The following is a 26,297-nucleotide window of genomic DNA, read 5'->3' as shown; positions in this document are numbered from 1 at the left end:
TGTTTGGGAAAGTCTATCAACTCTGTTAAATTTTAGACAAAAACCTGACTGACAGCCGATAGTTTCTTATTTTTAGTCTCATTGTGCATTAAACAAACTGCTGATTATCTGATACAGATACTTCAAATTTCTGTGAAAACAAGGACATCGTTTTTTCTGACAGCCAGAAATGTGCAGTCGAGTGGCCTGTTGGAGGTCCTTTGTTGGGCTCTGGCAGCCGTTAGGAACTGAGTTACTAGTGTTTATTGATGATGCAACTGCTGATAGAAGCAGCAGGATTAATTGTGGAGTGTACAGGACTGTAATCTCTGCTTAGTTTCAGAAGAATGCAGCTGCAGAGATTCTCAGTGCACATGGAAAGTAAGCCCTGCTATCTATGGGTTCCTGGGAAACTCTTGCATTGCTTTTGCAGTATTCTGTAGTGTGGTGTGCTCTGAACGAGACTGTTGTGGTGTACACAGTTCAAAATATTATTTAGAAATGTGTACTCAGGTTCAATCACCAATAGCATAGACCTCGATGTCATTGTGTTTCAGGTTCTTTGAAGGCAGGAGTACTTTATCCTGGGATTCCCCGTCTGTGATCAGAACGGCAATCCTTCTGGAGTCTGGACGCATTCCCAACCTGGGTTTAAACTGGTTATGGAGGATGTGCTCCAGAGCTTTTCCTGTATGATGGCAGAAAGTGACATCAGCAGGTCAAGAGTTTCAAAGGTCATGGACTAAAACCCAATCATGGGTTTTAAACACACACACACACACACACACACACACACACACACACACACACACACACACACACACACACACACACACAAAGTAGAAAGTCAACCATGAATCAAATGACATATTTAAACAAGAAGGCTTTAAATGAAACTAATGTTAGTACTCAATAATGTTACACGCTGCTCCAACTGCCCGATAACAGCTGTCGCTGCTCAGGGCTGAGAAACATCTCATAACTGGTTTTTCTAAGGTTTTATGGACTGATGAAATGAGAGTGAGTCTTGATGGGCCAGATGGATGGGCCCGTGGCTGGATTGGTAAAGGGCAGAGAGCTCCAGTCCCACTCAGACGCCAGCAAGGTGGAGGTGGAGTACTGGTTTGGGCTGGTATCATCAAAGATGAGCTTGTGGGGCCTTTTCGGGTTGAGGATGGAGTCAAGCTCAACTCCCAGTCCTACTGCCAGTTTCTGGAAGACACCTTCTTCAAGCAGTGGTACAGGAAGAAGTCTGCATCCTTCAAGAAAAACATGATTTTCATGCAGGACAATGCTCCATCACACGCGTCCAAGTACTCCACAGCGTGGCTGGCAAGAAAGGGTATAAAAGAAGAAAAACTAATGACATGGCCTCCTTGTTCACCTGATCTGAACCCCATTGAGAACCTGTGGTCCATCATCAAATGTGAGATTTACAAGGAGGGAAAACAGTACACCTCTCTGAACAGTGTCTGGGAGGCTGTGGTTGCTGCTGCACGCAATGTTGATGGTGAACAGATCAAAACACTGACAGAATCCATGGATGGCAGGCTTTTGAGTGTCCTTGCAAAGAAAGGTGGCTATATTGGTCGCTGATTTGTTTTTGTTTTGTTTTTGAATGTCAGAAATGTATATTTGTGAATGTGGAGATGTTATATTGGTGTCACTGGTAAAAATAAATAATTGAAATGGGTATATATTTGTTTTTTGTTAAGTTGCCTAATAATTCTGCACAGTAATAGTCACCTGCACACACAGATATCCCCCTAAAATAACTAAAACTAAAAACAAACTAAAAACTACTTCCAAAAACATTCAGCTTTGATATTAATGAGTTTTTTGGGTTCATTGAGAACATGGTTGTTATTCAATAATAAAATTATTCCTCAAAAATACAACTTGCCTAATAATTACGCACTCCCTGTATGCTAACACAGCTTACACCCTCACACAGCCACGAGGATCGATGTCCTGCTGTGCTGCTCATTATTGGAAAACAACAGTAACTACTCTACACTATCGAGTCAGCGAGGTTAGCCAACACTAGAGGTTCACTGTAGCGATGTCCCCAGTTTTTACTAATCTTCTGTGAGAACCGATAAATTAGTTTGTCCATGTGGATCCAAGGGTAAACAGACTGTGGCAGTTTCACTCAAAGCACGTCCACAGATGGATTATTGTCATTGTCACTGCTACATGATGCACCTGTTAGTGATTTATTGTAAGTTCAGATTTCTAAAATCAACTTCTACATACCGTAATTGTCGGGCTATAAGCCGCTACTTTTTGCACAAGCTTTGAACCCTGCGGCTTTTAGTCAGGTGCGGCTTTTCTATGGATTGTCCGTGATTTTTGTCATATCGTAAGAGGATTTGTTTTGTTTGTTCCGCTGTTGTACGGCACTACGTTGGCTGGCGGAAGGGCATGTGATCAGACACACAGTATCGGGGTTCAAGAGTGGTATGTTGGTCACATGTCCGTCCGCCAGGCAACATAGTGCTGTACAAGTAGCGCGAAAAACAAACTTCAAAGTAGCGCTACGCGTTCAGCTGGAGGCGTGGATGACCAGCGGCGATAAACTTGCGAAAAGCAAGTTATGCCCAACTCCACCGGTGGAACCTGACAGCGTGGAAAAGTGTGAAAACATCCACGATCACCAACGGATTTCGAAGGGCTGGACTGCTGCATGATGGAGAGGAGGACACCGCCACGGCCCTTCTGAGGGTGTTCGACACTGACAACGAGGATTTGTTTGGTTTTGTAAGTGACAACAAAGGAGAGAAGCGGAGAGTGGATGATGAAGCCATCCTGAGCCTGTTCGTGTCCGACACTGGAGAAGAGGACTTTGGTGGTTTCAGTGCAGGAAGAAGAGAAAGATGGTGAATGACTGACTTTTCTTCTTGTTAAAGCCGTGTCGCTGCACCTGAGCCTAAAAGGTAGTCCGGATCTATTTTTCTGGTGTGCTGTAGGTTATTGTTATGTACTACATTTGTTACTCATTTATGAAGCACAGTACATGTTTCGTACTTGTAATTACCGCTACTTGTACATATACCTAAAAAGTTATGCAAATATGTACCCGTAACTTGTTTTTCAAAATATTAATAAAAGGGGTGTGTCTCCAAACAGCCATCTCTTCCCTGACAATTCGCTTTGTGCATATTCTCTTACATATGATAAGTCAGCATTGAAACACCTGCAGCTTTTAGTCAGGTGCTGCTAATGTATGTACAAAACAGGATTTTCCCCTGATTTTAGCTTGTGCGGCTAATATTCAGGTGCGCTTTGTAGTCTGGGAAATACGGTACATAAACGTGTATGATTTCATGCCAGGATCTTTTGAATGTCTAGTCTTTGTTATTTGTAATAATTTATGCTTTTTGTGTTTCTTTTTAAACTATCACTTCAAAATGGGATTTAAAAAAGTGCATGTGTGCCTGTTTTGGTACTTCTGTCTACTTGTGAAGGATTTCTCTGTTTATTGTGCAGCAGATACTTTTTCAGAAATAATCTTCGTATCAGATTCTGATTGTCCGGGATGAAACTTTTTAGCCTGGTTCAATGATCACCTCTGGAGCACCTTCTGGTGACAACCTCCTGTAGGCTGGGTAATATGCTGCTTGCTCACCTGTCTTGGTGCTCCCACCAGTTTTTTTGAGTTCTTCTATGGCCCTCAGCAGGGTTTGTTTGGTCTGGTGGGTGTTCAGGTGCCACTCTGTCCTTGCTTCGGTGCTGAACAAAGTCAGACCTTCAGAAGCAATGTGTAAAACAACAAGGACACACAGAGCTCGTCACTCAAATTCAAACATTCACACATTCAAACACGATAGTTATTAGCACTTGGTACAAATTACACATTATTAAAAGCACAATGATTAAGGGGAGTTTATGTATGTGTGGTATTTTTTTTTACAAAGTTAAAGTACTTTTGAAATTAACCGTGTTAAATATCATAGTAATGGTATGACTGGCAGTGAAAACATTACCGATCTGGACTGCATCGGGACCAATGTTGAGGCCGCTGACGATGGCAACAAGAAACGTTTGAATTTTATCAAAGTCATTTCTGCTGATGCTCCCAGACTCATCCACCAACATCACAAGGTCAACTTTGGCTGTTTCACAGCGAACACCTGAAACACAGCAAAGGATTATGGGATACAGGAGAAGACCAAATAAATTTCTGAAGAGAGAAGCAGGCTGGGAGGTCGGTGTTAGGTCTAAACTTATAGACGTCGCTGACTCAGAGACTTATTCCCGTGAACAAAGCAAGACAAAACAGCGATCGATCTGTTTTAACTCGCGCAAGTGAAGCTCGGTGGGAATCTCAGAGCAGCACTCGGCCCTCGACCTCAGATGACTCCGACCCCAGCCTTCGCTTCAGCCTTTTTATTGAAATGACACAGAGCCCCACTGTAAACCCCATGTGGTGTGTTGTAAAGTCAAAAGCACTGTGTGTGTATGCATGTGCGGGCATGTGTGTGTGTGTGTCTTCCTGGTGATCACAAAGGCGTCATCTCCCCTCACCCCTTAGCTTAGCTTCCTCTAACGGTTTACCATATACAAACACAGGTGAGCCCACAAAGGGCAGGAAGTGACGTTCCTTATATAGAATGTGCCTGCAGTTAACACTATAACCCCCCACCCCACCATTCAGAATGTCTTTGATCATGCAGCTTGAAACAATTGTAAGCACAAAAATGACAACATTTAACAATTCGCTCTAACAGTCGGTACAGACCCATCTGCTGCCTGAGAAACCTCACACTCCTCTGATCACCAACTAATACATTAACAGGAATCAAACAACAACTGAAGTGGCTATTAAAGATACAATTACAAGTTACTAAATGACAAAAGTGTTCTGTGATTTGGAAAAAACAACAGCAACTATAATATTTTGTTATAAGGAATCACACACGGAAATGAAACATGCCATATTACGACATAAATAAAGTAACAGAGATAAGTCAGTCAGTGCGCCCCAGGGTGGCTGTGGCTACAATGTAGCTGCCATCACCAGTGTGTGAATGTGTGTGAATGGGTGGATGACTGGATATGTAAAGCGCTTTGGGGTCCTTAGGGACTAGTAAAGCGCTATATAAATACAGGCCATTTACCATTTTTTTATAAGTGTTACAGTGAGGTCGATAAACACTATGACACTATGTTTGCACTGAAGCACCGCAGCAATTTCCTAATGTTGTAAACCTGCTCAACATTTGGCAATAAACCCCTTTCTGATTCTGATTCTGATAAAGCAGCTTTTTTATGATTTGATCAAAAATTAGGGAAATTTCCAGATATTTCTACGGTTTAAACTTAACTGTAAATGAAATAATACCTCCACCCCCATGGTTAACGATAAAATCATTTCCAACTTCAGATAGCAGCCCAACACTTGAGCTATCAGAGTCACCGACCCAAGTCAAAGAATTTACACCTGTTGTCTCAAAGCATGTTGAACAACGTGAACAGTCGCTCACAGAACTATACTCAGTACGGCAGCACAGTTTGGGGATGTTACTGAAACCCTTTATTACATTTATTTAAATCATGGAAAAGAAAGATGTAATAAAGGAATAACAGCTCTGCTACTTCCTTCAGCTGCTAGCAGATAACATGCAACCACCTCCTCCTGTCCCAGCATCCTCCTCTGTCAGACCAACAGCATCTCCTCCATCACTACATCCGTGAATCTTCGCTAAGCTTTTCTTCTTTTTCTCCATCCTTTGTCCAGTATCTCCACTCTGAGCTGTCTGATGGACTCTTTTCTGATCCTGACTGTCCTGCTTACTCCCGGTGAACATCTGAACTTCTGCAGCTCTGCATAGGGACTCTTTACTTAGTCCCTATGGACCCCAAAGCGCTAACTAAGCTACAAATGTGCAAACACACACAAACATAAGCAGGATATTTATTTGTATCAGTGGAACATTTTAAATATGTTGTTAAACTGTCATGTGTTAGGCAGTAGGAGCTTCTGTTTCGATAGAGGCAGCTGGAAAACGCAGCTGAATTTAAATGGAAAAGAAAACCAAATATAAAGCACTCAAAGCCTCTGTTGCCTTTGCTGCCAACCACAGTGGAGACAGAAGCCTTCCAGAGCCTTGGCAGATATCCACCATTAGGGACGGAGACCTTTGAAGAGAACATACTGATTAAAGACTGCAGCAAAGGATAGTCTGAATGGTGGCTAAACAGCCTCAATGAACTTCCTAACAAATTCAAGCTGTTCTGCAGACTCAGGGTGCAACAGTGTGAGCTCGAACCATCCATCGACATCTGAACGAGGTGAAACGCTATGGCAGGAGAGCCAGGAGGACCCCGCTGACACAGAAATGTAAAAAAGCCAGACTGGATTTTGCCAAGATGTATTTGAGGAAGACAAAATCCTTCCTGGAGAATGTGGCAGATGAGACCCAGCTCATCATTCTACTATGAAGCACAGAACACAGTACCTACACTCAAACGGTGTGTAGGTTCTAAGATGTTTTGCTGCCTTTGGCACTGGAAGCCTTGACTGTGTGCAGGACATCATGAAGCCTGAAGAGTACCAAAACATTTTGGTCTGCGATGCAGGGCTTAGTGTCAGAAAGCTGTGTCTGTATCAGAGGTCATGGGTGTTCCAGCAGGACAACGACCCCAAACATGCCTCTAAAAGCGCCCAGGAGAGGTTGGAGACAAAGTGCTGCCAGCAATGAGTCCGGATCTAAATCTGATTAAACACTTATGAATCGCCTTGTAATCGGAAGGTTGCCGGTTCGAGCCCCGGCTCGGACGGTCTCGGTCGTTGTGTCCTTGGGCGAGACACTTCACCTACCGCCTGCTGGTGTTGGCCAGAGGGGCCGATGGCGCGATATGGCAGCCTCGCTTCTGTCAGTCTGCCCCAGGGCAGCTGTGGCTACAACTGTAGCTGCCTCCACCAGTGTGTGAATGGGTGGATGACTGGGTGTGTAAAGCGCTGTGGGGTCCTTGGGGGGGGACTAGTAAAAGCGCTATACAAATACAGGCCATTTACCATTTATGAAGAGATCTCAAAATTGTTGTTGGGAGAAGTTGCCCTTCAAATCTGAGAGACTTTGAGCAGTTTGTAAAAGAAAAGTTGTTGAAAGGTGCAACCAGCTTGTAGATGGTTACAGGAAGCGATTGTCTGCAGTTATTTTTTCCAAAGGGCGTGCAACCACATATTAAGTTGAGGTTGCCAATAATTTTGTCCAGACCAGTTTTTGAGTCTTTTGTGGAAAGCTGCCAAACTCTGTTCTGTTTTTTGTGTTGATAAAGGACAAAAATACCAAAACATTTGTAATTGTTTTCTGGAAAAATTCCAGCCGTAGCTGTACATCTCTTTTCTACTCGAGCACTCAAAAGATGTATACGATGTGTTTCATTCACCCATTCTAGTGTTTTCTAACTAAGATTCACATTTTCAGAAAGATGAAGAGAGAAACTTGTGATCCAGTATCTTGCCCTTGGCTCATTTCTAATACATCTCCTTAAAATGTCTGTAAAAATACAACAAATGGACTCAGACGGATCTGAAGAGGTTTAGATCCATGCCTGCCTCTTGTTGTGTATAATATTAATGTAAACCAGTACAAACAGGGCAGGCTGATGTTGCAGAGTCCTACCTGAGCCCCACAGCAGCAGCAGAACCAGCAGCAGGTGATCCATGTCAGGTCCACGTCCGTCTCCTCTCTGTCTGTCCGACTCTTCAGCTCTCTGCTAATAAACTGCTGTTTCCTCTTCATCTGTTATCTGCTCATCAGCCAACTGATCGTAAGATAAATAGTCCTAGCCCTGGTGTATGCCGTTATCTCCCTGCTCTCCAGTAACTCTCTCCCCTTTCTGTTGCAGCCTCCCACGGTCCTGATCACGGCGTCCCCGTGTCGTTTATTTCCCGGTCTCTTCTGTTCAGCGATAAAGCAGCGCGTTCCCTTTGGTTGGTCACCTTTAGTTAAAAGAATAGCGTTTGTTTTGTGTGCGTGTCTGCGTATTGTTTGCTTTTGGGTCCAGCTTACGTACTAGAACTACGGTTCAGAGTTTCTCTGTCAAATCACCTTTAAACCTGTTCTTGAAAATCTCACCAAAACATGAATTACTAATATTATATTGGTGAGTGTTGTGGGCTCAGACACACACAAGAGCACATTTAAATATTTCAGTGAAAGTTCTTTTAGCCTAAAATCACAGGTTTAAGATCCAGAGCAGATTATAAAGGGTTAACCTTCATAAAGTGTGTGACAGCTGCAGGAAAGATCTGACGCATTTATCTGATCACACAGATGCTGAGTTTAGCTGCGGTCAGTCGGCTATCTGAAGTTCTAGCATCTGTAATCTGATTGGTCTAACGCAGCAGATTAAAACAAACTCAGGTGAGTTTGGCTGAAAAATCTCTTTCAGGTTCTCCTGTTTCATCCTCTGATTTTAAGTTAATGCTGCTCAGCGCATAACATGATCCACGTCAGCTGTCAGATGACAAAGCTGCTCAGAACTTCCTGTCAGAGAGGAAACACACGAAGGTGATGAGGAGATAAAGGAGAGGAAACATGAGAGAGGACACTTCTCCTGTGAGTCACGTTAGAGTTTGTGTGAAACACTTGGACACCTTTAATGAACAGTTTAAAGAGAACATTTAGGATATTTACAAATATTTATATGTGATGAAAAAAGTTTTAGTGGTAAAATTTCTTTGACATCATTCAGTTTTGTGTTCTGATCAAACAGATGTGCGATAATATCGACTGTGTCTGAGTCGCAGGCTGTAATATCTCAGCCTTTCAGCATGTGGCCGTGGATTACTCGCAGGGAACGCTGGGATGCAGGAAAGGTGTCGCCAGGATCAGAGCAGGGACGCATTTCATGTTTCCAGCGTGTAAAAAAAAAAATGAGCTGATGATGTAATTACAGTTTACTGTGGTTGCAGTTCATGTTCACACGGTGGTGAAGGATGCAAACACTTCCTCCACCATGTGGAGGCGCTGCTGAGCTGCCTGCTTTTCTGGACACTGCCAGCTTTAACCATCCAGCTCCGGGTCCTCCTGTGGGCGGGGCTCCTGCCTCCCGGTGACCTGCAGAGACACAGCAGCACACAGGTGTGAGTCAGCGAGTCGCCGCTCTCTTCAAACGGGCCGAGAGCTTCGTTCCAGAGCGTCTTCTGATCAGCAGACGTGTGCACGGTACCTTATGGCTGAAACAGACGGCAGAGATGAAGAGCAGCAGGAGCAGCAGGAGCAGTCTGATGACAAACACTGTTGGATCTGAAGAGACACACTCAGCCGTCACATTAGATGTTAGGAGAACAACAGCTGGCATCAAACACAAACATCAGGTGACGCTCAGTTATCCTGCAGACATTCACTCATCACTGTTTCCTAACATCATGCTGCTTCTGCAGCTTCTCTGGTTCCTATTCTCACCTGTACGCCACAGGGCCCGCCTGCGTCCTGGATGATCTGGATGACGGAGAACCACCAGAGACATTTTGATACCGTGCAATCATTTAGTAAAACATTCAAAAGTTTCTGGTTCTGCTGGTGATTTCAGGATTTTCCGTCCCAGCGTCACCTCGTGCTCACCGGGGGGCAACCGACTGTTGACGTCTTCCTTATCCTTTACACCCTGGCAACCCTGGGCACGCGTGCCACAGCTGGCACGCCATAGCGGGACTGGCCATCAGGCATACCGGGCAAATGGTGGTGATTTTACGTTTTTATGGGCCGATGATGTTTTTGCAACGGTATTAAAGGTGGTGGATTGGCCAGATGCTGGCAGATGTGTAAAAATAACTCAGTTGTTTGCTGGTGGCTGTGGCGGAGCTTCCACAGAGGCCAGCAGGTGGATGAAGGGAGGGGAGGCAGGAGGAGCAGAGACCCGAGGCGGTGAACTGAACTTCAGGTAAGAAGTTATGAGCTGCAGTCTATCTGGGTCAGATATGAACCAAGTTTAGTTTATTTTCGTTGTGCTGACTTTTTACAGTCAGTTACAATTAGAGATGGACCGATCCGATATTACGTATCGGTATCGGTCCGATACTGACCTAAATTACTGGATCGGATATCGGAGAAAAATAAAAAATGTAATCCGATCCATTAAATATCACGAAAGCAGCTCACAAAACTTGCAACACGCCGTAACTCACCTCAGAACGTTAGCACGTCGGAGCAGTATGCATCACGTGATAGAGCGGCGGTGGCATGCGGGACCTGTCGGTGGTCTGGATAGCATTTGGAGCTTCGCTAGCAACCCGGCATTTCATCTCCGACAAAGTTATCCCGAGAGAAGTAAAGCAAGTGTGTAAGTCCATCTCTGAATGTTTGTAAAGCATTCCTGCGTTAAGCTTAACGAGCGACTGCCTCTCGCTCTCCGGCTGCTACTTCAATCATGAAACTGCTTAAATGATCAGCTGATCGGCTTTTCTGTCGCGAGTCCGTCTCTCTAGTTTGTTTTTGGTCCACTTTGCACCAGAAAGAGGAAACCAGCGGCTGAACAACAGCAGCACGTTTAAGCTTGATCAGCTGTTGTTAGAATTTATTTATTATTACTTTCTACTCAAGGATCTTTTTCTACGTAGCTGACGGCTGGTAACTGTGCAGGGGCGGATCTAGCAAAGTTTAGCCAGGGGGGCCGATTGTGCCCCCTCTTCCCTGTTCATGCCCTAAGACATACTTTTCTTTCTTATTCTCATTTAAAATGTCGAGCTTTTAATAAATAATTATCTGACACCCAAAGTTTTAATCTGATGTAAAATGAATAGAAGTCAATTACTGTATATAGTGACTATTAAGTCTAATATACCCTAGTAAGCTATAGTACTTTTTCCTTTGGGAAGGTACCATCTGTGCAGTCTGCAATTTTGTTGAAGAAAGATGTTGAATCTATTTAATATTTCTTGAAAAATAATTGATTTCTGTGCATTTTTTTTCACACTGCATCAAATTAAGGTTGATTACGTCGATTAAGCATCATGAGGTGGAGCGTGAGGGGTGGTTCCCTATTTTTTATTTATTTATTTTTGTTGTTGCTGGGAGTTGGAACCCTATTAGTTAGGTTGCTTAATATTTACGCTAAGTACTCTTTAAAATACCAGAATAGGGAGGATGGTGTAAGTTTAAGTTTATTAGATTGATCAGTATTGCTGAACTATGAAATATTTTTTTTGTATACAGGTATAACAGAATAGCTTTAGTGTAGTTGTTGTTTTAAACTTGAGTATGAACTTATACAAAATGCAGCAAGATATTTAAAAAAACAGTTTTGTTGATTAAAAAACACTATATCGGATTCATATCGGTATCGGCAGATATCCAAATTTATGATATCGGTATCGGTATCGGACATAAAAAAGTGGTATTGTGCCATCTCTAGTTACAATAACTCGTACTGCTACTAGCTAGCATGACGGAGTTTCTATACAGCTGGGTGGTGCTATGATGTTACTGATAGTGAACTTTATTTTATTCATAAGGTTAGTTAGTAGCTGCCAACCGTGCCTCTTCTCCTCTCATAATAATAATGGATACTTTATTGATCCCCATGGGGAAATTACTTGTTTTTCTCTGCATTTGACCCATTCACTCTGTGAAGCAGTGGGCAGCCCACTAAGCAGGCGCCCGGGGAGCAGTGTGTAGGGACGGTACCTTGCTCAGGGGTACCTCAGGGTAGCCGTTAAGTGGATTCGAACCGCCGACCTTCCGATCATGGGGCGACCACTTTACCTACTGAGCTATCCCTGCCCCTCATTCTCTCCCCCTCCCTCTCCTGTTGCTACTTCAATCATGAAACTGATCAATGATCAGCTGATCGGCTCTCTTGCTTGTTTATCGCTCACTTTGCGCCAGAAAGAGGAAACCAGCAGATGTCACGCTAAACAACAGCAGCACGTTTATGGCGTGTTCATGGAGCTGCATGTTCACCTGCTGGACGTCACTACCTGACAAGTTTAACTCTTCAGGACATTGCAGAGGCCTTACTGACAGTGTTTGGCTCCACATGTCTGTGTGAGCAGGTTTTCTCCCACATGAGTCCTCAGGCAGCCTCTGAATGCTGGACACTGGGAGACCTGTGTCTCTGAGTGGGAGCCCAGAGATCACAGTAACATGTGTGTCTCTGTGTTAACAAACATGCCATATTGGCCCCGTTTATTTTTCCTATCATTGTTGTGAGGAGACCATAAATAGCATTTGCATTTGCTGTTGTGGATAAAAAGTCTTTTTTGTTTCAAACTATCTGATAAGTATTCGCTGACAGCTGCAAACATCTGTGAACAAATATGATCCTATAACGTGTGTAACTGTTCATATAGAGCGTTATTACATTTAATGCCAATGCATCATACGGCACACTGGCTTCTGAGGAACGTTTAGATGCACTCATCATCAGACAGGTTGCCGACCCCTGATTTACACTGAAAAGCATCTTGAGCTCACTGAACTGTACATGAAACCAGGATTTCAGATTCAGATTTTCTCAACTGTTATCCAGCACAAAGTCATTTTTATATTATATTATATTTATATTATATTTGCAGTTTTGCATTTTAAATAACCGCTATCTGCTTTTCTCAGTGATGTCATTTATTCCAAGACTCCAGATAAAAAGTTAAAACACTATTTTGTGCCAAAGTCAGGCCAATGATGATTTTTTTTTTGATGTGAGGCTTCAAATTCAGTGTTTATAGAGCGAGTCCTACCTGAGCTCCACAGCCACACCATCAGGTGCACCATCAGGAGCTCTGTCCACACGTCTCCTGTCATAAATAAGCTGTTTTCTTTCCTCGGCATAATCAGCCAACCAATAAGTAACTTCTCAGAAACTGAGTCCCACCCCAAAGATAAAATAATAAAGATCACATAGATATTGGACTGTGAGTGCGTCGTTAACCCTTTAATGTCACATTCCTGGTTTCTGGAGCCTTTCAGAATCAGCAGCATGTTCTTGTTTCCTCTAAAAATAGCATCACACCGCTTACAGCTGACACGACTTTGCTTCAATGTCACAAAGACACCGGCTGACTGCTAACTCACCCTTCCCAATAACACACGAACAACACACTCAAAGCATTCTGGGAGCTGTAGTTTCAATGTTTTTAATTAGTAGATTAAGTTTGGTGATGTTTGGGGTCTACAAATGAGGAAAACAGGAATGTAAAGCATTCAGTTAAAAAACGAATTAATTACAGGAAAAATCTTCATCAGATTACCAAAGTATAAAACCTCTGAAGCAGTTAATCTGTAAAGTCCACTTCAGCCATCAGTCACATGATAAAAGTGCTGCGAGCTTCCTGCCTGCAGCTTCCTGTCAGAGACGGTGGACAGAAAACATGTGAAGGTGACGAGGACATGAAGAAGGAGAGGAAACATGACTGAGGATGCATCTGCTTTCAGCCACATCAGAGTCTCTGTTTTAGCCGACTGTGAAAGGTGCAGTCATCCATGCAGTGAGGAACGCCAACTCGATTAGCTTTGAGTTAAAACAAGTATTTTGTTAATGCTCTGATATCGTTTCCATTTTGATTACAATTCTAAACCTGCAGCTAAAAAACAAACAGCTCGCTCCTCCTCTCCACCCATCCATCCACCCCGAGCTCATCTCAACTTCTGGCTCTGCTGCTTCTTCACCTGCCTCTGTTTTGCCTCCGTCATAATGATGTGGCCACTAGAGGGCACTGTCACAATAGACAGCAAATGTTGCTCGTAGTGTGCCGCTGCACAGGCGAGGCACAGTAACGAGCCAGAGCGTGGCAGGTAAATTCAGTTAGTAGCTTAGCTGCTATGCAAACGAGCTGGTTATTTCAGTCTGAAGAGTCGCTAACGTCCTACGCTGATGTTGCAGACCTTACAGCTGGGGTCTTTCTTGGCATTCGCGGTGGACAGGCTCATTAGCTGGTGCCCGCTGATCTGTGACACCGCTCCCAGCCTCAGATCCACCGGCTCCGTGTACATCACCTCCAGGTTGACATCCTGAGCGTGACGGAAAGACAGCGAGCCGTCCTCCTCCTCAGTGCAGGCCAAGAAGCGGTTGTCGGACCTGTCGAGGGCTGGCAGCCTCCCTTTGCAGAAAGCGTCTCCTTTGGAGCCGTCAGGAGCGAGGACCAGGATCACGTAGTGGTACGACGTGTACATGCAGTAGAAATCCCCAAAGTACATGTTGGTGGTCTTGTTGAAGAGGACATCTGCTCGGATCTGTACAGAAACAAAAAATGGTGTGTTTCATATTTTTGTGCACCTTTAAAACTTATTTACCCAACTTGGTAAAATTAAAGAAAATAGTAATAATAATAATAATAATTTAAAAAGTATATATTTTTTCAAATATCCACAAATTTATTGAGTTTGAAGAATAAATGTTTATTTCCTGTTTAATCACAGCAGTGACAGTCAGTTTAAATTCATTTTATTTTGACTACTTTTTAAATCAAATTTGCAACAATAAAAATATCAGACTTTTGTAATCTTTGACTTTTCTGTGACATAAAATATCAGTAAAAAGTGAAAGCGTTCAATTTTTTCACATTTTAATTTTGAACCTAAAAAAGTGGTTTAAGGCGGACACGGTGAGGTTCAACAGCCAGAGCAGCAAAGACACGGCAAGAAAACAGAGTTTTAAAAAGGAAGCACTATTAACTTTGGACTGAATACTTCTTAAAATCTTAATTTAATTTACAGTTAATCTAATCAAAAATTCTGTTTTACAACAGGCTGGCAGCCTTTTATTGTCTTTAAATTCTATCACGCCTCAGATTTGGGGGTAAACATATTTATTATTTATATAAGTATTTGTAAGTAGCAAACAGACAGTTTACAGGAATTCATAGCTGTTAAATCCAGCTTTTAGTTCCCATTACTACATGTCAGCTGAGATATCATTGTTTTACAACAGCAGTAACATTGATGTAGAGCCATGTCTTCTGAAACAGGCCATGAGGACGGCTCCTGCTCGAGGAACACAAAGACATGAAGCGCCCTTCAACAAACACGCTTTAGTGGAAAAGAGGGGAGATGTCATCATCCAAGCTTCGTGAGTTGGTCTGAATCAGAAAAACGGTAAAAACCCTGAAAACCATACATTTCACACCCAAGCCTCAACTCTCGCGGCCCGGTAAAAAACGGTATTGGCCGATGGCCCAGGGCTTGGGGGCCGATGGTCTAAACCAGGGGTCTGCAACCTTTAACACCGAAAGAGCCATTTGGACCCAGTTTCCACGCAAAAGCAAACACTGGGAGCCGCAAATACTTTTTGACTTCTAAAATAAAGACAACACTGTATATATTGTTTGTTTTTACCTTTATGCTTTGTGTGAACAACTAAGGTGTGTTGCTTATGAAATCCTTGAAGTGCTACAGAGAAAATTACATTTTATTTATGTAATTAACAAATTTTGAACTCTTAAAGAAATATAACAAAAATAAAGACACCCAGCTGAACTACAATGATCCAGCAAACAAAAACTGTTATATCTCCTTTGGGCTTTTGGAGCCTTGACCTGACTTTTAAAAAATAATTGGCAAAAAAGCACTATGCTGCTAAAAAATGAAAAATACATATTTGTTAAATTCTGCGTAAATATGTATTTTCCCTGGTTAATGTGTGTGGTGGGGCGTGGTCTGCAGCGTCGCTGCAGGGGAGGCGACGCACCTGAGCGGCACCAGCAATCACGCCTCGCTGCCTTTACATCTGTGCTATCTGTGCTGTTGTGTTGGTGTGTGTCGGGCTGTGAGCTGAGAAGCTACAGCCGGCTGTGTGCGTACAGCAACCGTGTGTGAAAAGTGGTCGATAAAGAGATGCTGTAAAGCGTGTTCATGCAAACATCGTCGGGTCTGCCGTGATATGTTTACAACGGGACTTCTGCTCCTGAACCTCTGCGCACAGCGTCTGTAAATCGGGGCTTTCATCTTTACAGGACTGTAAGCTGTCGTCTGTGAGGCGTGAGCGTGTTTGTTTTTAACACAGTTCACGGTGGAGAACAGCTGCTGACATAATGTGGATCCGAAGGTCCATAATTGGCCTACCTGGGGTTGAAAGTCTCGATAAATGCACGGCGTTTAGGCGGGTACACCGGCTTCAGCGAGTGTGACGCTTATTATGAGCGATGAAAAAATAATAAAATATAATTTTATTTTTATATTTCATTTCATTTCATTTCATTTATTTATTCATTTTCAGGAACAACAAATACCTATATTGAACATAAAATACACAAAACAAAAAACAAAACTTGCCTGAAAAAGGAGTGGGACGAAGAAAACTTATTAAATCCCACCCCTATACTCACTCATCTACAAAAAAAAAAACAATAAACTTCCCGCAGCTACGCCCATCATTGCATACAGACCCATCAATATCACAATAATCTTCCAATTCAGAACTACAAGTTAAAAAAGAACTAACATAAATAAATTACACTTCAGCTAAATACTTCTAATTTATTTTCCCAAACCACGCGGAGCCGCAGTATAAGGACTAAAGAGCCGCATGCGGCTCCGGAGCCGCAGGTTGCCGACCCCTGGTCTAAACGGTACCTGGAAGCGATACGGCCCGTAGGGGGAGTCCTGGGGAGGTTTCCCTGTGTTGAACTCTGTGTTGCAGCTGAAGAAGATCCCCTCCAGTTTGCCGCTGATGGGGGACCCGTGGCTGCCGCTGTTGTCTTTCACCGTCGGCAGCAAGAAGCAGGACTGAGCATCTCTGGAATGACACACAGGGCTAAAGCACAGCTGTACGGAGAACCCTCTCGGGGTTTTGGTCACTGAGCGGGGCACACCTGTCTTGTTGGAAGTACTCCCTCTGCTGGTTTCTGTAGAAGATGGTGAACGGCAGCATCCTGCCAGCGATCGCCTCTGCTTTCTGCAGCAGCTGGTTCAGGTGGATGGAGGAGTAATCTGCAGATGCACAGACTCAGACATTCAACATTGAGCCTATGTTTAGGCTGATGAGTTATGTTAGTCCATAGTGCGACTGCAAAGGAATTTTTCAAATTATGGTTCTATTTTATCAGTGGGACTAAAAACAGTGTGATAGTAAATTAGCTCAAAGACGATCCTCGTGATGCTTTAACCTGCAAATCGATCCAAAGGGATCAGTGTGCACGAGTAGCGAGGAGAGGTGTGGTTTTTGGACTGAGAGGCTTCCGTCTAACCTGCAGTGCAGAACTCAATGATCTCGCTCCACCGAGAAACGGCGTATTCTCCGTCTGGCTGTTTGGCGGCCGTCTGAACGGCCACGGTGTACTCTGTGCGAGGACTCAGGAACCAGTGGCCCCTCACTGTCATCGGCAGGGGAACTGCTTTGGCCACCAGCTTGGTGGGCACATCCTGGAAAACAAAAAGTACTCGGCTCGACCGGTTCGTTTGCTTTGTATCGTCTAAAGCAGAGTCAGAGCGCCCAGGATCGGCTCTGCAGACCCACCTTGTGTTTGAACTTGTTGGAGCTCATGTTCTCCTTCTTGTTGAGGTCGATGAAGTAGTGTGTGATCCTATCTCGGCCCCTGCTGTCCATGTCCCAGCTGATCTTGAACGAATCGCAGGTGATGTTGGTGATCCGGCTCTGCTGAGGAACCGGCAGGTCGTCCACGTCCCCGATGTCGCTGTCTGCAGATTGTGCGCCTGCACAAACACAGACAAAAAACAAAACTCCAGCTGTAACGCCTCTGCTGTCCATACATGCCAACCCTCACGATTTTTCTGGGAGAATCACAAATTCCAGTGCCCCTCCTCTCCCGGAGCCACCACTCTCCCGAATTTCTCCCGATTTTCCACCCGGACAACAAAATTGAAAAACCATATCGCAGAATTCATAGCGCAGCCCAGCCAACTCCAGTCTCCAACAATGGCGGCAGCTGCTTAGTTTTAATATTACTCTTATTTCTCTTTCTGGGTCGCAAAAAAACTTTTAACATATTTTCAGGTGAGAATGAAGCTGTGTAAACTTCAAATATCTGAGCCGTCTTCAAACCCCGCGGTCTTTCGCTACTCGGGTTAAACATGATATATGAGTCACTTTGATAACTTAAAAATGTTATTGTTTGGCTTTTTTCAGTGTTTTATTTATTCATGAGTAAATCGGTTTGGATGAGGTTGAAGTTATTCGATTAGATTAAATTTAACTTCATTAATCCCTCGGGAGGGGTCCCCCGGAGTTTTCACACAGCTGAATAAACGTCAAACAGAAAACTGATTAAACAAAGTGTGAGACGGTCGAGAGTTTACGCCAGCATCCGGTTATATTTTAGAAAGCAAGCAGCAGACGGCTGAGTTTCACTCCACCGAGAGCTCGTGACGTAATTCTGAAGACTAGACCGTCCCATTTCACAGTCGCTCACTTCCGGTCGGAGGACCTGGTCCACTTAGACCACGAAGGCCTTCACTCACGTACAGAGCGGTTTGTGCTGGTGGATGCAACCTCCGGACACCCCCGCTGTTTCCGGCCAGCCAATAATAACAGTAACATTTAACTTATTTTATCCGATAAATAAACACTGTAAGGCGGAGCTCCAGATGTGCTGAGTGAAATTTAGGATTTTGTGGGACGTTATTTGGCAGCTGTCTGAGTTTAGCATGTGCTAACTTCCAAACACCAATATGAGAGAAAAACACTGAGAGTGGAAACCAGAAACCAGTGAGTGCTGCCCTGTGGTTGTACTGGGCTGCTGCGAGGTGAAGCTGCTGCTCTGGGCACCGACTGAGAGGATGACATCACAGATACGAGCGGCCGAATCCTGAAGCTTAAAGTATGTCGCTGAGCTGCTGGTCACAGATTAAAAAGACCACGAGGGGGGGCTCATGATGTAAGCAGATTATACAGAGTCACAGCGACAGATTAACCCATCAAAGGTTGCAGTCCTGTGAAATCTGTGACCCACATCAGCACTCACAGCTGCATCTCACTGAGCTTTTCTATCAGCAGATCGATCCCTAACCCTGTCTGCACCACAGCTGCAGAGGTCTGAGAGCTTTGTACACGTAGCTATAACCTGTCAAATAACAAAGAAAGTATCCTGACATGTCCTCATCTCTCTGTACAGCATCATTAACACCTTGACCTTCAGATCAGTCTGATGACCTTGAAGGAGAGGTCAGAGGTACTTTCTTTATATTCACAAGCACAGAGAAGACAGCACACTTATATGAATCACAGTTTCTAAGCTGTGAGGCTTTTTAGGTCATGAAGTCAACCTGAGCCCACGCTACAGAGTTTTATATGAATTCATTCAAAGCTTTTCCAGGTCGCCAGGAGGCGATCAGTCTGAACTCAGACCTGAAACTCCGATGTTCACGTTTGATGTGACTCTGAGGACATCACCATCAGCTCTGATGTGCATCTACAGCAAAGAGCTGAATAAAAAAGGCTAAAAATCAGAGGACAGAGTCCATAAACTGCCCGAGCCGGAGGTTCTAATCACAGGACCACTTCAAGCTGATTCCACGCCGGCCTGCTCCGTCTCTGCATTCATCCTTCCTACCCTCCCTCCTTGTGTTCTGCATCTTTTCAGCCTCGGTGGACAAAAGGTTTCAGTCAGCAGAGACGCTGAGAGCTCAGGCTGAACAAGGAGCCCGTTGAAGAGGCGAGGACAGCTCAGACTGCAGCCCCAGAGATAAAAACCCTCCATCAGGGCAGTCCAAACACAGCAGGGGCCACATGGAGAGAACAGAAGTCTACAGTCTCGAGGTCAAAGGTCACTCCTGCCTCGCTGAGTGAGGACAATCGAGTGGCTCTGAAGTGCAGGACTCATCAGTTTTTGTTCTTAGAGTGAGGATTAGAGGACGTTAGTGTCTGCAGGAGCTTCCAGGTGTGATATTAATTTGACCGCTCTGCTCACGGACGCCGGCCGCAGATTCACTCAAAGCAGTAAAACCTGAACGCCGGCTTCTTCTGGACTCTAACATGTGCACTGAGCTCAGATTCGAGTTACATCAGACCCCTCCTGAGTATACATCTCTCCTCCGCACACACTCAGTGCGTCGCCGTTCATTCACAGGAAGCTCATTGCTGCCTTTACTGCAGGTCGGTGTAATGGCTGAGGGTCGACAGCTTTGGCAGGTTCTTATTCTGAGTCCAGCAGCGCTCGGTGTGGAAGAGAGCAGAGATCGAACTAGCCTGAAACACTGTCAGTCACATATTATGGGCCGAGTATTTCACTACAGTCACTGTTGACCTGAACTGCGAAAAGCTCAGACAGCAGTGACATACCTGCTCCAGACATGTACAGATATTAGGGCTGCGCGATTATGGCAAAAATGATAATCACGATTATTTTCACTGAAATTGAGATCTCGATTATTTGACGATATTTATTTAACCCTTTAAGACCTACCATAGAACCAAGTCCACCAGAGCTTATATTATATTTTTTACATGCTGTAGTGCCATTTTTGGGAGCATTTCAAGTTGCTATACATCAATACAACTGTTATAGCCCATATTTTAATAATATGTATGCATTAAGTCCATAGTAATTACATTAATTACAAAAAAGTGCAATAAACTACAAAAAAATTGAAAATCGTTTTTGTTTTTGCATATATTTCTACTTGGGGAAATTTAAGAGGTTTATCCCTCAAAACTTTAAATACAAAAAAGTTGCAAAAAATAGTTTACAACAACAGGAAATTTATTTTGAGTGTCTTCATAGTTTTATTTTGGAGATACACCAATTTTTATATACTGCAGGGAAAACAAAAAACAATCCTATGATGCAAATTTGCAAAGAAAACAGCATGTGCATCAAAATAGACTATTTCCAGCAGAGCAATTTGAGTTCTAAGCATCCCAGAAACTATTCAGAAAAGTATAGAGTCAAACATGACTTATAAAAACACCAGTATAGGCTTTTAAGGCCTACAAGTTAAAAAAAAACAACTACATTTTCCGTGAAAATGAAAATGATTGGCTCGGCAAAGCGTGTTTCTGGAATATTATGTTTTTGTTCCTGCAAGCGCTTTTTATGCAATTTTTGCAAAGCTATATGTAGAAGGAAGCTGATGGCATAAGATGTAAGTACAACTCCTCCGGTTTCATATGCAAAACAAATTATTGCGCTAGCTTACGCTGTTCCGGTTCTACAGGGATTTAAAGGGTTAACAATAACAATGTATTGAATAATGACTTTAAAAAATAATATAAAATAGTGTGCAAATATTGATAACAGTGCAAATGTTTGCAATCCGGTTGTTCAGTGATGACGCGACGAATCCTACTTCCGGGTCTAAAGTAGTCTGCGTTTAATATGGCTTTTGTGTTGTTAACATGTTTAATGTTTTGTATTTTCTTCTATTTGATCTCAAAAAGCTCCTAAAACAGTCAGTGATTACTGTTGACCTCCCTCGGCTTTTATTACCGCTAATCATTTATTTAAGCTCAGTTTTTAAAACCTTAGGATGTAACTACAGCCCAGCCCATGCAGCAGTATATGAATGACTGACCTCGTATTGTGGATGGATTATCTCAGTTGTTCTCCTGGCTGAAGTTTGGTCCTTTTACAGCATCCTGCCATGCGATTACATTTGTTCCTGACCACCGAGAACACTCACGTTAACTTTTATCGAGTGGAAAAAAAGTTAGCTTGTTTATATTATGCTAACATAGCTGTGTCGCTAGCGGTCACGTAGCACATCATTATATACCAGCTAGCCCAACTTCAGTAACCCTACAAACGTCACTGCTGTTTAGTTTTCTGTCTTCATTTATGTTGGAAGTGATAACAGAGCTGTACGTTTTAATTTGTTTCCAAAACCCTGCAGTCAGGACATGCTATATTGTATTTAGATAGAAGCTAGCGAGCTAACTCCCTGCTAACTTCTAACTCCGTTAAATGTCATAAATTCCGTTTTCATGGATGCCTGGATGTTAAACTCAATTGTTACACCTGGTAGAGCAGAACGCTGATCATTTTATTAAAGATGAAAGACTTTAGACAGTTTTTCAACTCTCAGTAATGCCATAGTGGTTGTTTGATATATGGACCTGCAGCGGAGTTTAGACCCAGACACGGCTAGTGACGTCAGACTGAACAACCGGATATAAAAAAATAAATGAAAAATGTAAACATCTACCTTTAGTGAACTTTGCAGTGTTGCTCTGTGGCGCAGCTATGACACTGTAGTAAAGTTTACACACTATGTCTACTTGATCCACGTCAAGTAGAACCCATAATGTTTCCGCACCACTGAAGTTTTTTTTTTTACCTCTCTTTTCAACCAAAGGCAGTCACTCTCCTCCCCAAATAACTTCTTAGCTTTCCGAGCTTCCCTTGGGTCCTCTTAATTGTTGTGACACGCATCGGAAATGCAGAGAGGTGCACTTTATTTGCCACAGCGCAGCGCGAGAGTAAAGCACGAGGGAGGGGCTAATAATCGGCTCAGTCATTTTTAATGATCGTTGAAAGCCCAGATCGTAATCGTGATTAAAATTCGATTAATTGAGCAGCCCTAACAGATATGTGCTTCATTTCCTACAAACGGAGCACAGAAACACCTGTATCACATTTGTATCACATTTGTATCACACCTGGATCACACCTGGATCACACCTGTATCACACTTGTATCACACCTGTATCACACCTGGATCACACCTGTATCACACTTGTATCACACCTGGATCACACCTGGATCACACCTGGATCACACTTGTATCACACCTGGATCACACCTGGATCACACCTGTATCACACCTGGATCACACCTGTATCACACCTGGATCACACCTGGATCACATTTGTATCACACTTGTATCACATCTGTATCACACCTGGATCACACCTGGATCACACCTGGATCACATCTGTATCACACCTGTATTACACCTGTATCACACCTGGATCACACCTGGATCACACCTGGATCACACCTGTATTACACCTGTATCACACCTGGATCACACCTGGATCACATCTGTATCACACCTGTATTACACCTGTATCACACCTGGATCACATCTGTATCACACCTGTATTACACCTGGATCACACCTGGATCACACCTGGATCACACCTGGATCACACCTGTATTACACCTGTATCACACCTGGATCACACCTGGATCACATCTGTATCACACCTGTATCACACCTGGATCACACCTGGATCACATCTGTATCACACCTGTATTACACCTGGATCACACCTGTATCACACCTGCCCTTCACTCACGTACAGAGCGGTTGGTGCTGGTGCAGATGATCAAATAATCGATCTGTGAGGACCAAATTGCGATGACGCTGAGGTGTGATCTGATTTCAGCCTGTCCAGGATGATTTTAAACTCGTATCACTGAATCACTCGCTCCAGTTTGGACTCCGAGCTCCACACCAGCAGCTTTTCTCTGCTCCCAACACCGGAAAATGTTCACTTTTGTTCATCAGCTGAGAAAAGAGAGCACGAGCAGAAAGTGTTCCCTCCTCCTCCTCATCCCTCCATCCTGCCAGTGAATGGAGGAGGTGAAGCATCTATTCATTGCTCCTGGGAAGGTGATTAGCCACAGTGGTCTGCAGACCCAGCAGCCTGAAGCTGCTGCCAGAGTTCAGTCTACAGAGGCCGCTCTGCAGGTTCAGATGAAGCCCGTCACCAAACACAGATCACAGCTCTGACCGAGTGCCGGGACTGCACTGTCAGGTGTCCGTGATGTCACAGTCTGGGATTTCCTTTATTCCCATGACCTGTGCAGCACAGGGATAGAACCAGCTGTTGGTGCTTACATTTATTTTTATGGTTATTTCTGTTGAAACACATGAAACCATTATGGATTATGTACTGGAGCTGCACTCCCGACGTTCTTACAGGAGCTGTCAGGACTTCCTGTGAACGCTGCAGGTTCACTCTGCTCTGTTGGCCACATTTACATCCTCATTCAAATCGAAGCAACAGCCAGACCTCATGTGCCTGCAGGACACACAAATCACCTGCATTTACATGAAGTCACCAGAGGTCATGTGACTCCTCGTCTTAGAGGCTTGGCGTCAGAAACGGAAACAACAAAAGATGCCTTGTTGTTGTTGTACACACTTTCAGATTACTGTGGTGAAACTGTCCTGAGGTCAGCCATGATGACAGCGTGGCAGTGCGGGTAGCCAAGGTAACAGTGACACAGGATCGATCCATCCATCCATCCATCCATCCATCCATCCATCATCATCATCGATCCATCCATCATCATCATCGATCCATCCATCCATCCATCCATCCATCCATCCATCCAAAAGCATATTCATAGCTCTTTTAACAGACTGTGCAAGTGTTCCTAATAAAGTGCTCTTTGAGTTGAAGTAGTTCAGGTTTTGCCTTCAGCCTAGAAAACTTACCCTCACTGGGGTAATCATTAATATTTGGTACTTCTGCTGTAATCAGCTGATGTCTGAGCAAAGCTGTGATTGGTCAGAAGAGCTCTGACTTCAGGTGGAAACCAGGAAGCTTCTGCTCGAGTGCAGACTGTGAGTATGCAGCTGTCCACCACAGAGATTATCAAGCTTTAATGCAGATGCTGTTATCCCATCTGGACTGTTGGATTAAATCAAGCCTGCCACAGGAAAGGTAACATGTCCACGCAGAGGTCACGACATTCCTGACCCCGCTGCTCTCACCATGTTTGAATTAACGTTTAATTTCAGTCTCGGCTTGTTTAAAGTACAAAATGTGAATAAGCCCAGTCTCTCTGTTCAAACTTTTCTTCTTCTACAGTCGAGTGTTTGGAGTCCGTCATGTGACAGCAATGATTCATCAGAACAACAGAAGCAGCAGAGCAGCTCGTTTTCCTGCTCGCTCCGGTTCCCCTGAACGCCTCGACCACAGCAGTGCAGTCTTCCTGCTTCCCGTGAGTCCATCACTACCTTTGACCTGCAGACTTTAAACCCCGAGCTAACAGCCGGCTCCTCTCCGAGTTCACATTCATGCACACTGAGTCAGTTTGAAGCTTTGGAGTCTAAAACCAGCCAAAGTTCGGACAAACCCACCAATCAGAGTGCAGCAGGAACTCTGCACTTTAAATAAAGTTTAGAAATAAAAGTATAAGTTAACTGGACTGTTCTACCTGCTGCGTCCTCGCAATGTGACGACAGCAGACGCACACACTGACCTTGGCCCGGCTGCAGACTCTGGAGCTCCACGCTGGGACTCGGAGGCTCCGTCATGTTGGCTCCGCTCAGACAAAGAGACGAGCTCAGAGAGGCTTCAGCCTGCCTGCAGCTCGCTCCACCCCTCTCTCTCTCCCTCTCTCATTCAGTGACATCATGGGACGATGAAGGAGGAAGAGAGAGAGTCAGACATTTACTGTTGTTGTTATGATTAAAGTGAGCTCTCGCAGCCTGCACTGCTCTTACACTGAGCTCATCACGGTATCATTACAAGCCGCCTGAACCAGGCAGGAACATCTGGCCCAGCTTCAGCTTGTGTGAGCGGATACCAGAGCCTGTAAGAACATGTGAACGACCCTCATCCTTCATGTATGGTTGCTGAAACTTTAACAGCATTTTATAAGAAACAGTTTACCTGTAGCTGAGTGACCCCAGCTCACCTGTGTGAGCTGAAAACCTCCCCGTCTGTGTCACAGTGGCTGCAGGTTTGAAAAAATGGAGAAACAGCTGGAAGCAGCAGAGACTTTACCGCTGTGACGTTGTGTTCGTGAGATTACAGGAGCTGGCACATGTGTGTGTGTGTGTGTGTGGATGGACTGGAGTTAATCTTCTTATGTAAGCACTCATTTCATTCTGTTGCCCGTGCGGTCTGTAATCCTGCAGACCCACCGCCATGTTTAAATCCTTAAATGGAGACGTCACCGCCGTGGGGCAGGAAACGCTCCACCTGCAGGCTTCCACCCCTGACCTTCACCTCACAGAACTGGGCTGGGTTCATCTGTGCAGGCTGGCTCAGGCACCACCGTGTGGTACAGAAACTGAAGGAGCAGGACTGCCAGCATCATGAAGCACAATAGGCAATAAACGCAGTTTATATTTTATATATACATATATGTACAGTGGGGCAAAAAAGTATTTAGTCAGCCACCGATTGTGCAAGTTCCCCCACCTAAAATGATGACAGAGGTCAGTAATTTGCACCAGAGGTACACTTCAACTGTGAGAGACAGAATGTGAAAAAAAATCCATGAATCCACATGGTAGGATTTGTAAAGAATTTATCCGTAAATTAGGGTGGAAAATAAGTATTTGGTCACCTCAAACAAGGAAAATCTCTGGCTCTCACAGACCTGTAACGTCTTCTGTAAGAAGCTTTTCTGTCCCCCACTCGTTACCTGTATGAATGGCACCTGTTTGAACTCATCATCTGTATAAAAGACACCTGTCCACAGCCTCAAACAGTCAGACTCCAAACTCCGC

At 44.0% G+C, this 26,297-nt stretch overlaps 2 protein-coding genes and 1 long non-coding RNA gene across 4 annotated transcripts in view; 1 reads left to right on the top strand and 2 right to left on the bottom strand.

The window, feature by feature from the left end:
• Positions 1-804, top strand: part of LOC143419925 (uncharacterized) — a 6,331-nt gene extending 5,527 nt beyond the window's left edge. Inside the window, exon 3 of the long non-coding RNA XR_013099949.1 lies at positions 537-804. This is a non-coding gene — a long non-coding RNA (uncharacterized LOC143419925). The remainder of the gene's footprint in view (positions 1-536) is intronic.
• LOC143419924 (collagen alpha-1(XII) chain-like) overlaps positions 1-7,663 on the bottom strand; it is an 8,603-nt gene extending 940 nt beyond the window's left edge. Inside the window, exons 1-4 of the mRNA XM_076887803.1 lie at positions 7,611-7,663; positions 3,966-4,112; positions 3,608-3,727; positions 503-667 (exon numbers count right to left, since the gene is read on the bottom strand). Coding sequence (XP_076743918.1) covers positions 503-667; positions 3,608-3,727; positions 3,966-4,112; positions 7,611-7,653 — 475 coding nt within the window. The 5' untranslated portion in view covers positions 7,654-7,663. The remainder of the gene's footprint in view (positions 1-502; positions 668-3,607; positions 3,728-3,965; positions 4,113-7,610) is intronic.
• A 5,387-nt stretch (positions 7,664-13,050) lies between these two features.
• LOC101485225 (phytanoyl-CoA hydroxylase-interacting protein-like) lies at positions 13,051-25,279 on the bottom strand. 2 transcript variants are annotated; one of them, XM_004565251.3, is made up of 6 exons: positions 25,040-25,279; positions 17,383-17,579; positions 17,114-17,288; positions 16,739-16,856; positions 16,500-16,662; positions 13,051-14,162 (listed from the first exon to the last, which is right to left on the bottom strand). In XM_004565251.3, the coding sequence occupies exons 1-6, from the start codon at positions 25,092-25,094 to the stop codon at positions 13,788-13,790; spliced, it is 1,083 nt and encodes a 360-aa protein (XP_004565308.3). In that variant the 5' UTR covers positions 25,095-25,279; the 3' UTR covers positions 13,051-13,787. The 2 variants fall into 2 exon arrangements, with proteins under 2 accessions (XP_004565308.3, XP_076743914.1); XM_076887799.1 differs by lacking the exon at positions 25,040-25,279 and adding an exon at positions 22,158-22,414.
• Between the last annotated feature and the right edge of the window lie 1,018 nt (positions 25,280-26,297).

This window comes from Maylandia zebra, linkage group LG8, assembly GCF_041146795.1.
Source record: "Maylandia zebra isolate NMK-2024a linkage group LG8, Mzebra_GT3a, whole genome shotgun sequence".
In the NCBI taxonomy this organism is placed as follows: Eukaryota; Metazoa; Chordata; class Actinopteri; order Cichliformes; family Cichlidae; genus Maylandia; species Maylandia zebra.
This window is presented reverse-complemented; position numbering and strand designations above follow the sequence as displayed.

Excerpts from the sequence above, each read along its gene's own strand:
- LOC101485225 (XM_004565251.3), bottom strand. The coding sequence starts at position 25,094 with ATGACGGAGCCTCCGAGTCCCAGCGTGGAGCTCCAGAGTCTGCAGCCG. Across the intron at positions 17,580-25,039 it reads GAGTCTGCAGCCGGGCCAAG|GCGCACAATCTGCAGACAGC; the intron begins GTCAGTGTGTGC and ends GTGTTTGTGCAG. Across the intron at positions 14,163-16,499 it reads ACGGGCCGTATCGCTTCCAG|ATCCGAGCAGATGTCCTCTT; the intron begins GTACCGTTTAGA and ends GTTTCTGTACAG.